The sequence below is a fragment of the Pseudochaenichthys georgianus genome, chromosome 16 (genome assembly GCF_902827115.2).
Source record: "Pseudochaenichthys georgianus chromosome 16, fPseGeo1.2, whole genome shotgun sequence".
Lineage (NCBI taxonomy): Eukaryota > Metazoa > Chordata > Actinopteri > Perciformes > Channichthyidae > Pseudochaenichthys > Pseudochaenichthys georgianus.
The window spans coordinates 39,348,159-39,361,256 of NC_047518.2; the positions used below are offsets into that span (position 1 = coordinate 39,348,159).

The 13,098-nt window shown below is 40.8% G+C and overlaps 1 protein-coding gene across 1 annotated transcript; it reads right to left on the reverse strand.

Moving 5' to 3' along the window:
- Positions 1-652: 652 nt before the first annotated feature.
- On the reverse strand, positions 653-12,422 carry LOC117460696 (cell adhesion molecule CEACAM5-like). Its single transcript, XM_034102239.1, has 12 exons — positions 12,377-12,422; positions 10,321-10,575; positions 9,703-9,886; positions 6,107-6,264; positions 5,666-5,737; positions 3,956-4,207; positions 3,405-3,476; positions 2,673-2,924; positions 2,294-2,569; positions 1,925-2,176; positions 1,120-1,316; positions 653-664 (listed from the first exon to the last, which is right to left on the reverse strand). Exons 1-12 carry the CDS (start codon positions 12,420-12,422, stop codon positions 653-655), a joined length of 2,028 nt encoding a protein of 675 aa, XP_033958130.1.
- Between the last annotated feature and the right edge of the window lie 676 nt (positions 12,423-13,098).

Sequence of the window (13,098 nt, forward strand, 5' to 3'; positions counted from 1 at the left end):
AAGTACACAACCGAAAAAAATCTGCCCTTTCCTTCAGACTTCCTCACAGAGCCCCTCCTCCAACACACACGAACGCGCACATGACCAATGAGGGCACGAGATAAATGTATGCCCAGATGGAAGGCTGACAGGCAGGTAGGCCATCCAGTTACTTTAGCCGGGCCGAGGCAGATAACTGGACTTGCTTTGTACAGCGCCACGGCTTCCACAGATGAAATATTTGTATATATTTATTGTTAAAGCATTTAATTTATTCATCGCTATCAGGATGTTAAGAGCATTCCATGGAATATAACAAAAAGTGTTCCTGAAGTGAATTACCTACCCTACCTTTAATAGAAAAATGATGGATGTCATACCATACAATAAAGTCAACAAGTGCTCATATGCTCATCATATCACTCACCAATGACCATGAAGGTTTTGTACTGGAACGCTTCGATATTGGTCACAGGATTCCTCGCCCTGCATACGTAGATTCCCTCATTCTGCTTAGTCACAGAGAAAGTGATAACAGGACCGGCCTCTACATTCGGTGATAGCAGATTGTTAAAGAACCAGTGGAAGTCACAATCCGGCTGAGTTTCAGCGGAGCATGTCAACGACACAGAGCTGCCAATGTTTGCTTTATCTGGACCAGAGATCATCACATTCAGAGGGCCGTCTGCAAACACAGAGACAGAGACTTGGTCAGAGTAAGGTACACTGAAAAGTAGAAAATGTGTTGCCTTGGCACAATACTTTTTAAAGGTCTGGTAAAACTGAAAACCAATGTGTACAAATTACTGTTATAGTAAATAACTATTACCATATTACAATATATTCACTTTTGCAAATAGTTAAATATCCAATCACCAGCTCAATACATTTGCCTAACTTATATAAAGTTCACCCAAACTAGATCACCTGATCATTAAAGATAGCAGCACTCTTTGAAGATGTGATTTGTGGCGTTGTTTTAATTATACTATTGTCAAGGATGCAACAATACATTGTCATGCAGCATTTAAAAATACGGATTTACTCACAGTTCACCAGGAGCATATATGTGGGGCTTTTGTGTTGACCAGCCTGATTGGTAGCGACACACTCATATGTCCCGTCATCAACCCGACTCACCGGAGTGAAGTACAGTATGTTGTTCTTAATGCGGTAGGACATGAGAGGGTTTGCTGTGGAGTTTGTCATGTTGAGGTGCATGTTGTCCTTCATCCAGTAGATCATGTCATAAGGCCCAGAAACGTCACAGGTGAGAGTGAAGTCATCAGAGTTTATTGGAACTGTGGTGCTTCTGATCATCACTGAGGATATTGCCTCTGTGGGAAGAGAACAAAGCAGGAATCAATCAGTGTTTCATCAGTTGTACAGTCACATGACATGCATCGAAGAAGTCAAACCCAATAGATAAGATTACATTCTACTTTTAAATGTAGTTTAGCATTCAAACAGAACAAAAGCAGTTAAGTATATTTAAATATGTTGTGCTTTTTGGGTTTGTCCCTTTCCTGTAGTGTGTAATATAGGTTAATGGTCTCCCTTGGACTCTTTTGTTTACTTCCATAACATAGTGACATCACTATTTAACAATTGCGCTTCTATTGGCTAGCGCTTCAACACATCGTACGTGATAGGTTAAGGGGCGGGACATCTCTAAGCGGTTGACCAATCACAATAAAGCTGGCCAGTTAACCAATCAGAGCAGACTGGCTCTGGTTTCAGACAGAGGGTGAAAAGAGCTTTACAGCTGTCTTTACAGATCTTTTTGAACATTAAAGCATATAAACATGTCACAGTAGAAACACAAAATACAAATAACCTGGAAATGAGCATTATAGTGTACATATTAATAGTATATGCAAAAATATATAGATTACAGTATGAAGTTAGGCTTGTAATACAATATGAGATGCTGAGTTTTTCTTACCAATGACTGTGAGCATCTTGGAGGTAGTGCTGTTGTTTTCCGTCACATTATTGTAGGCCAAGCAGGTGTATTCTCCACTCATATTGAAAGACAAAGGGTCAGTTGTGAACACAGAAGAATTGGCCACGCTGGAGCCATTGAACCACCAGCTGTAGTGACTCGGAGGCACTGATTTGGCAGAACAGGTAAAGACAGCCGAGTGCCCTTCCTCCGCAAAAGCTGGACCATCAATCATGGGTGTTTCTGGTCCATCTGCAACAGGAAGAAAGAAAGTAGGCTCTCGTGGTACCAACATATAGAAACTACAAATACTATGAATTAAGATTAAAAAAATGGTCAGTTAATAATTGTCACTTCAGTGGTACTCACAGTTCATAAGAAGCATGTAAGAAGGGCTGGTCTTGTTCCAAAAAGGATTCAGAGCCATACACTCATACAGTCCAGTATCATTGAGTTCAAGCGGGTTGAAAGTGACTATCTTGTTATCCATGTAGAAAACAGTTCTGTTGTCTTCATGCAGAAGCTCACCGTTTTTCATCCAGTAAAAATGCTCAGCAGTTCCAGTCACATTGCAAGTTAGGTCATAAAAATGACCTACTATGGCAGGATACATTGGTGTTTCTATTTGTACATCTTCTATTGGATCTGGTAAGAAAAAGAGCAACAGTTATTTAGGTCTATCCAGAGCCACATTTCCTGTTTTTGGACAACATATAACAGAACTGTAAAATAGCAGTCCAAGTCTCACCGAAAACAGTGAGCATCTTGTATGCAGTGCTGTTTTTGCCGGTGATGTTGTTGTAGGCCATGCAGGTGTACATCACACTCGATTCGTCAGTGAGAAGAGATGCAACATACTCAGACGCATTGGACACTACAGAACCATTGAAGAACCATTCATAGGAGCAGGGAGGGTTTGATGAGGCGTAGCAGCTGAAGGTGGCGTTGTCTCCTCTCTTAGCAGCATTGGGACCCATAATAGCTGGCATTTCTGGTCCATCTAAACACACAGATATAACCTTAAAATTACCTTTACTGAAAAGAAAACTCACATGACTGTCAATACCCTATATGCAAAGAACTGTGTATGAATGCCGAAGTCCACATTTGGATAATCTGACACCAACAATTGGATGTTTAATTATTTGGTTACATTTTCCAGATTAAAAAATATATATAATCAAAATGTTTGGTTGAATCTCTCTCTTTTTGATTGATTGAAAAAGCCCAAACATGTCAAAGGGGGATTGGGATAAAATGCAGGATGAATACTCACAAAAAACATCCAGCGAGAAGATATGACTGTAGTTCCTACTGAATTGGTTGGATGCTTCGCACTGATAGCTCCCATCGTCAGATGTCATGACAGGATCAAAGGTGAGGGTGGTGTTGTCCATTGACAAGTTTCTTCTGTTGTCAACATACAGTGGGAACCAATTATACATCCAGATAACTGACTCCACACTTCCTGCTGTCTCACAGGTCAGAGTGAAAGTGTGGTTCTCGATTGGCTGAGCTCCGACAATCTTTATTGACGCCATAGTCACTGGAGCTATCGAGGGAGAGAAAATAAAAAGATGACGGCACTCGAAGAAATGTGTGAAACATTTAGTGATTTTCATTTGTGCAGTAAATAAACATTGGTTTGAGATTTTGGGAAACATTTGCTTTCTTCCATGAAAACATACCATTCCCCAATATGTTTAGCTTAGCTTAGCATAAAGATAAGAAACAGGCAGAAACAGCGAGCCTGGATCCATCCAAATGAAAGAATGTGCCTAGTAGCACATCTAAGGCTCTCTGACTACTCATTTGTTTAATTTGTATAAAATGAATATCTTTATTGCTGGTAGTCAAATGGCGTTACCTTTGGATGGAGATCGGCTAGCTGTTTAGAACTGTTTAGAGTCTAAACTGAGCTAAGTGTCTGCCGGCTGTAGCTTCATGTTGAACAGACAGAGTGTCAACAATCATGCAAAACAAATTAGCATTTCTACAAAAGTGTACTGTTTTTTTTGTACAGTTACTTGCCCAAAACAGTGAGCATCTTGTATGCAGTGCTGTTTTTGCCGGTGATGTTGTTGTAGGCCATGCAGGTGTAAGTCCCACTCATGTATTTGGTAAGAGGAGGGGAGACATACTCAGATGTATTGGAAACTAGAGAACCATTGAAAAACCATGTGTAGGAGCTGGGAGGGTTTGATGATGCGTAGCAGCTGAAAGGGGCGTTGTCTCCAGCTCCTAAGAAACTTGGTCCCATGATAGTTGGTTTGTGCGGGCCATCTAAACACAGAGATATTACCTTAACATCACCTTCATAAAGACATTCTTACAACGCAGAACTGTTCATGATCAGAGAGGTCCACTTTCGGTTACCCTGACACCAACAATCTGATGTTGAGGTTATTTCAGTCAGAATGTTATGATAGATCTACTCTGTTATGTCTCACATAATTCACAAGTTAATTATTTCTTACATTCATTTCTATTTTAAACGGCAGTATTAGGGGAGAAGGGGGTAAGTTGAGCCAGTGGGTAAGTTGAACCACCCCCTGTAACCAGGCAACGCCTTATAGTTGTAATCAAGTGACCAGAAATGATGCAAGCTCCACCCATTTCTCATTGCCTGTGAAAGAGAGATACTCATTGTGGTCTGGTAAGTAAACATTTTTACAAAAAAACGTTTTTTGCTTGTCAAAGTAAATGTTCTAGATGTCAGCTATATCGGCTGTCATGTCAAAAAAAAAGTATCCAGGTATATATATTGTATATGTTGGCAGCGTATTAAACCATGTGAATCATTAAGCTACAGATGACTCTGAGTTTTAATGCTAGGCTATTTTTTCTAAAATGGTGGCTATGGGGTGAAGTGAACCACGGGCCTTGGGGTAAGTTGAGCCAGTTTTTCAATGGAGAAATGAATGAAAGTAGGCCCAGTTGATAATAAGAGCTCATTGTAGGCTACATTTAAAGTTGAATTTACCCTGTCTTTGATTGGTAAGATGTATGAAATTGTATCACCATTTGTATGATTACTTTTCCTTTTAACATGTTAAAATTCAATCGAAATTTATATTTAAAATATTTGAAAAACTAAGCTTGTATTTGGTTTGTTATTTATTGTTTATAGTTACCTTTAAGATTTGGTGTAGGTATGCCCAGGTTTGAACAGTTGTTCAACTTACCCCCTGACCTGGATCAACTTGGGGCAAATTGAGCCACAACCTTTTTTTTTTAAAGAAGTAATATTTTCACTGCCCTTGATCACATATTAATTATTATCATTGCCATTGATAGGAGACATCCTGAATTATAGGTGTGTGTTTTCATTTTTACTATGTGTCATTTCTCCTTGCTTAGAGGACAGCATAACTAAACAATGGCTCAACTTACCCCACTCTCCCCTACAGAGTTGTGGATGGGTTACTTCTTTGGTTCTGGTTGAATCACATTTTCACTATGTTTGTGACAGGTCGAAAAAGTCCTCCCCCGTCAAAAGGGGTGAACATGTTGCTAAACTGCAAAGTGAGTACTCACAGAAAACCTCCAGCGAGAAGATGGGGCCGACAAAGTGGCTGAATGCGTTGTTTGCCTCACATCTATAGTCCCCATTGTCAGCGTTTGTGACAGGATTAAAGGTGAGGGTTGTGTTGTCCATTGAGATGTTTTTTGTGTTATCAGCATGCAGTTGGGACATATTATACATCCAGCCAATATAATGCACACTTCCAGCTGTCTCACAGGTCAGAGTGAAAGTGTGGTTCATGATTGGCTGAGCTCCAACAATCTTTATTGATGCCATAGTCACTGGAGCTGTGGTAAGACAGAAAACAAAAGGATGCTGGCTAAACTTGAAAATATGTACAATACATTGGTAACCTGGTTTAGACATATTGTAAATGGGGTCATTGGCAGACCTCTCATATTTTTGAGTATGAAACTTCAGCCACACGTTGTTTAGCTTAGCTTGGCATAGCCTGTTGGGATCATGCAAAACCATCTAGCCTGGCTAAATCCAAAATATATGAAAAGTACTTCTTAGACTTACTGGCAAAAGCAAATGTTAAAATAAAGTTGAAGTTTTGGAAGTGCAGGTAGCTAGTTGTTGCTACGTTTGGATAGAGCCAGGCTAGAAGGGCCTCCCTTCACAAATCTTCAACATATTATTGTATACTTAGTTACCCAAAATTGTGAGCATTGTGTCAGCCGAGCTGTTTTTGCCAGTGATGTTGTTGTGGGCCATGCATGTGTACTGCCCGCTCATATTGAAGGTCAGAGGTCCAATCACTAGTTCTGAGGTGGTAGCCTGCAGGGATCCGTTGAAGTACCAGCTTATGTGACTGGGTGGATGAGAGTCACTTGAGCAGTTGAGGGTTACCATTTGTCCTGTTAGAGCCATGGAAGGTGCTGCAATCACTGGTGTCATTGGGCCATCTTTTTAAGTAAGAAAATAATTGAAAAGGTTCAAAATACTTATATAATACATTAATATGCCCTTTGTGCATCTACAGGAGATAATATTGAAGGTCCCCTATTATACTGTTTTTCATCAACATATTACAGGTCTCAGATATATACAAAACATGTCTCTGAAGTGTTTGGCTCCAAACACCAAACAGGTCATTGCAGCATTACCCATAATCCCCTCTGTTTCAGCCCTGTTTCAAAAGTGCTGATTCTCTGTCTGTTACTTTAGATTAAAATAAGGAGCCCCTCCCCACGCCCCTCTGAGAGAGATTTGGTTAGAAAGAACACAATGGTGCTCTAGTGCCCCTTTCACACCAGCGCCTTTTCAGCTCCGGCTCGGAGCTAGAGCCTGAAAAGCGCCGGGTTTTCCAGTTCACACCGGAGCTGCGCCGGCTCTTAGCTCCGGAATCCGTCTTCATTTCCAGCTCCAAAAAATTGTCGGGCCAGAGGCAAGAGCTTTGGAGCTAAGAGGCGACGTCGCTTACGTCTCTCTTACGTCGAGGCGTGCAGGAAACTAAACCCACCTCCCCTGAACATGGGTCGACTGTTATGCCTGCCTACAAGCAGTAGTGCCTATAAACACACTTTATAAAGTCAGGCAGCACTAACCAGGCTTCGTGTGATTCTGTTTATTTGTGCCTTACTTTGACCATCCGTTCACTGTTATCGATCATTGTGGAGAGAGGCAGACGTGTTGTTTTGTATTATTGCAGCTATCGGATGCAAGTAGTCAGTTTAGCTTCGGTTGCTATGCTAACATCACCCGTTTTATACCAGAGAAACTTTCATAACAGCGTTGTGATACCAAACAGTGTCAATTCAGACTGACACACATTCACTCACGGCCCGTCTACACTACAGCGTCGAAAGCTCCAATCTGCCCATTCACTTTCGATGGGGTGACGTCACGTAGCCGCGCTTTTTCGCCGAACTGAATTGTGGGTAGCAGAGCGGTCCGTCTCAGGCGTCTCCGGCGACAGAAGTTGAACAATGTTCAACTTCTGACGCCGGAGACGCCGGAGTAGCCAGCGCCAGCCAATCAAATCCCGTTTCCCAAAATCTGACAGCTGAAGCCGTAGCCAATCAAACCGCGTCTAAGCTGGGAGAGATATCCCGCCGTTCATTTCTATATTTCAAAAAAAGTCGGAGGAGAAACTAACTATCGCCGTAGTAATCACCCGGTTTTGTATGACCAGACCCTCTTCACCTACTGGGATACAAACCGGAGGAACCAGGCATGGAGGGAGGTGGCAGAGACAGTGGGGGAAACTGGTAGGTTTTCGCCTGTTTGGGGAGTTTATATATATATTGCTCGCATAAAATCCCCGGGGTTTTTTGCTTTGTATGTCGGGGGCGGGAGATTCATGTGACAGGTTGTTGGCCGTGTTGCTTGAATAAAATCCCCAAGCTCCAGACACGCCCAGCTCCAAGCTATTCTTGAAGCTGTAGTGTGGACGCTCCGTCAGGAGGGGAACTGGGGATATGCATCAGCTGCTTGTGTGAGTCGGACAGTGATACTTTAGAGCGGCCGCTGCAGTGTGAGCTAACCGGGAGCTAACGGGAGAATAAACTCCCGTGGAAGAGCAGCTCTGCAGCGGTCGGTAAATGCTGCAGAAACACATTAATAAACAATGAACCACGGCACTCTGGAGCAAAGTATAAGGTTGGAGAAGTCGTTATTCAATTTATTCTGGCTTCGTGTGATTAAAAGCAACACGATCATCGACCCGACGCAGTTGTTATTGTTGTTGTTGTGAGCGCCGTAATGGCTGCCGTTGGAGCGATGTAAACGGTGACGTCATGACGCAGCAGGGGCAGCTCTGGGGCGCCAGTGGGCGGTGTGAACAGAGCGGGAGCTGAAAAGGGAAACCGGAGCTGAACCAGAAAAGCTCCCGCTCGGAGCTAGAAACTGAAAAGCGCTGGTGTGAAAGCCGCATGAGAGAGATTCAGGTGATAAGAGGGGGGGGGGGGTTACCTTGGTTGCTGATTGGCTAATGGTTACACAAGACAAACAAATCGTTATGACATCATAAAGTGGCCAAAATCTGATCGGCTCATTTTCAGACAGGTTTTTATAGAAATGGATCAGGACAAAAAGTGAGCAAAGCTTTTTTCCTGAAACTTTCAGAATCTCTTTCCACAGAGGGGACACATGTTGATGTAGAAGAGACATGAAGAAGAGGGGACACATGTTGATGTAGAAGAGACATGAAGAAGAGGGGACACATGTTGATGTAGAAGAGACATGAAGAAGAGAGGACACATGTTGATGTAGAAGAGACATGAAGAAGAGGGGACACATGTTGATGTAGAAGAGACGTGAAAAAGTTAATTTTGCACAATAGGTGACCTTTAAAATACTTACAGTTGACTTCGACTGTGTAAGGGTGGCTGGTCATGTTGCTCACAGGACTAGAAGCCTCACACCGATAATTTCCATTATCTGAAAGTTGGACTGGCTTGAGAAGGAGTGTCCTGTTGGTCATATCAATGACTGTTGTATTGTCAGCAGTGATTGGTTGACCATTCCTCGACCACTGAATGTGTCCAACATATCCAGTCACTTCACAATGCAGCATGTACTGCTCATGAAGTATTGGTGGTCCACCTGTTGGATTCACCACAACAGCCACTATCGGTGCTATAGAAAGAGAAGGAACATTAGTAATACAAATTAACATTGATCTAATGAATTTGGCATATATTACTAGAATATTTAAAATAATAGCCTGACATAGTTTTGTATACCTACTGTATTTTTTTTTTTTACTGAAAATTAAAAAGATTGACACCACTATCATATCTGTCTAACAGTAGTTTATCTTAGCTTAGCATAAATACTGTAAACGGGGAAGAAAGCTATGGCTCGTTAATAACATCTGCCACTAGTATCTCTAAAAGTCCCTAATTACCATTGTGTATCTCATTGCTTATTACATACAATGACTTAAGTGTAAATATAAGTCTCAGCTGGCTTTGTGACAACATCACGGAGACAGCAGAATTCAAAGAAGTCACATTCAAGTCTTGCCTGTATGTATAACCCTGTATGACTTCCATTGTTTGTTTTTACATTTGTATTTATGCGAGGCAAATAGACTTTTAATTATTGAGCGTTGGAGGTACAGTTGGGTGGAGTTATCTTTGAACACAGCTAGGCTAGCTATGTCTACCCTTTGGTAAACTAACAATCCTTTAATCTGGCTCAAATACTTGAAAAACAAAACCTACTCAAAATCCTGATCATTCCACTTTCGCTCGTGAACCTGGACGTGAATGTGTTGTGAAGTATGCATTTGTAATTTCCCGACTTGTTTTCTGCAACCATCTCCAGTTGAAGCTCTGGGCCAAAGTGATTTAGGTGCACCCCATTAAACATCCACTGGACGCCCGCTGGAGGGTTAGACTCCGCGGAGCAAGACAGCGTGATGTTAGATCCCGTTATGTAGGCGGACCTCATGGGCGTGATCGTCATTGTTGTGTTACTGGGACCATCTGATGAAGCGAGAAAAGGGAAATTGTTTAACCGGTTGACGTTGAGTGATTGACGTTTCTTTTACATAACCTAGGGCCTAGGCTATTATTACATATAATAATAATAAAGCTTTATTTATATAGCACTTTTCATACAACACATACAGCTCAAAGGATGTAAAATGTATGATAATAAAAATAATGTAAAATAAAATAAATAATGGTTTCTCTCAGACAGATAAGTCACAAGACACCTGAGTCGATGCAACAATATAAAACCCCATGAAACAAAGTGAATATATAGGTACAACAGAAAGACCTATACAATAAATAAAATAATATAAAGGTAGGTAAATAACAAAGATTAAAATAACATTTCAATTGGGGGGTTGCTAATAAAAAGCTAATCTAAAAAAAATTGTCGTTTAAAAATGTCCACTGAGATATAAACTCACAGTATATGTTGAGGTGAACAGGGGGGCTGATAGCATTGTTCAAACCATTGGACACATTGCACCTGTACGACCCCTCATCATATCGTGTCACCCCGACCATGGTGAGAGTGGCGCCTCCATCGCTGAGCTGTACTCCCGCTCCCACTGCCACCTCTGAGCTGCCCTTCATCCAAACGTAAGACAGGGACGTGCCATTGAGCACAGAGCATCTGAGCACTGCTGTGTCGTTGAACTCCACCAGGTTCGTGGCGCTTGCTGCCAGAGACACATTGGAAATAGGCACTGTGGAAACAAAGAAATAAACAAGCTATTTGTTTGTGGGGAAATGTGGGGTTGTAGTAAACAAGAGAGTCTCACCTCAATGAAGTACATTAAGATGTACAATATCTGTTTTCTTTTTTTTATTACTGCCAAATGTTATTCCATATTTTATTCCATTCTATTCGTAAATACTGCTATATTTCTCTTTTTTTTCATTATTTCTAATCATTTTTCATGTTATAATATAGTTATGTATGCACCAAGTCAAATTCCTCGTAAGTGTAAAACCTACCTGGTAATAAACCTGTTTCTGATTCTGATTCTAAAAAGCATAGATTGAAACATGACTCATGATATGAACTAAAGTCTGATTCATGCCAAAGCCAAAACATGTTTTCTGCAATAACCCAATGGACAAATCCAATTGGCTCCTTGTTGAGGACAATAGTGCAAGGCTTACTTCTGACGGCCTACAAAAAACGTCATCCCTGCACCATATATTGGCCTGAACGCCCACCACTTTGGGTCAAACTAAAACATCTCATCATGGTGGACAGATTGCCAATACCTTCGGCTCATAAAGTACATTAATACAAACCTGAAGATAGTGTAATCACTTTTTGTCCCGAAACATTTCTATCTATTTCCATCATCAGGTCAAAGTTAGATTTGTCCAATAATTTGATTTATTCCTGAATATCTTTAAATCAGCTTCATGTGTAGGCTACATTGCTTTAAGTGTAAAATATAATAACAATATAGGGACACTGGTATTAGTTTGAGTAAAGCCTCGGATAGCTGAACACTTGTATACTGATATTCTGAACAATCTGTGCTGTTGTATTTGCTGTAAAGTGTCTCTAGGCTATTTTTATTATATGTACAGCACTTTGGTTCGACCAAAAATCGTTTATAAATGTGCTATATAAATAAAACTTGATTTGATTTGATTTGAAGTCTTGTTTCAGACAATGTAAATCAAAATGTCCTTATTTAATTTGAAGATCTAAACCCTAGGATACGAGCAAAGCTGACTCATTCTGCTCGCTGTAGTCAAATGCAAGGTGACCGTAATGGCTACAGATCACGCACTGCACTTGTATTTGCAATTAAAACTTGGCAAACATTGAAGTAGACATTGAAATATACAAATACTCCATGCTGATTGCTGTTTAAAAACGATGTTATCAGGTCTTTCAATACAATACATGGAAGGTTGATTATACATGTTTTTTAAGATTAAGCTTTATTTAGAGTGTGAGAAAGTATATTAAGAAAGGAGTAAACACAAAAACGGTGTCCTTACCTTGGACTGACAGTGTTAACTGATGAATAAAGTTATTAGGGCTAAATGCCTGTAATGTGTACTCTCCGGAGTCTTCTAGCTTCACTGATGTTATAGTCAATGATGAAGTGGTTGAATTGAATGCAACCCTGTCATTCCAAGAGACGGCGATGTTTACATTTCCCGGAGCTATGAAGACAATCAAAGTATTGTCAGAAATCCACGTTCCTGTTGTGACAATGTCCTGGCTGAAAAGTGTGACGCTGCTGCCCACTGCTAACGGGTTCCTTGAGGCATATATCATCTGGCTCCCCGTAGCTAGAAACAGAAAACATTTAGTTACATTAAATGTAATTATTATCCATGCACCAATATTTCAAGTATAAGATTCAAAGTTAACACAAAGCAGCATGTTTAAAACTTGTATCTCATTAGGATCTGGAGACTCGCTACCAATGGGTTAATAGAATAAAACATATACATTGAAATCAAATAAATAATCAGCCTTACCTGTTATCGTCGTGGCCAAGATCAGCAACACCACCCGAACATCCATGTTAATCTCCAGTTTCTTTTTTGTTAGATCCTTCCTTGCCAACTGAATGGACTTGACTCTGGCTGTTATAATTCTAATCGGGTGATCACTGTCACCTTTTATCAGCAAATATTTGCTCAACTTTGCTCAAGCTTTCAATTCACATAAATGCTCACCCCTACCATCACTGAGCCACCACCCAGTCATGGCCACAACTTGTTTTGCCCTGGTCCCAGCACCAACCCTAACAAGGTGTGGCAATTTACTGTAAACCTCACTTGTTCTGCAACTTTAAACAAACCAGATAAGAACAAGAGCAAGGACCTGCTCAGTGGAGTTGTGGTTCTCTGATACAAAGTAGACTGTGGGCCAACACATCAAACGCTTCCTCAGTACAGGTGGAACAAACTGGATAACCAAGGGCAAGAACTGAAACTTATTTTATTCCAACTGCTGTGACAGACCATGGACAATCACAAACAGTTTAAAACGCTAGCCGAGCACCAGAGGGAAATATGTTCATGCTGACTTAGGCAATTAGTTTAAGAAGGTGGCGATATGTTATTTGTGATTGTACACCTACTGTATTTAAGCATCTATTGGAAATCCTTTTGAATATATATCATTGGTAACTCTCCATCATGACAAATTGGCAATGAGTTTTTGGATAACCAGCTGCATCATGTATAACAATATT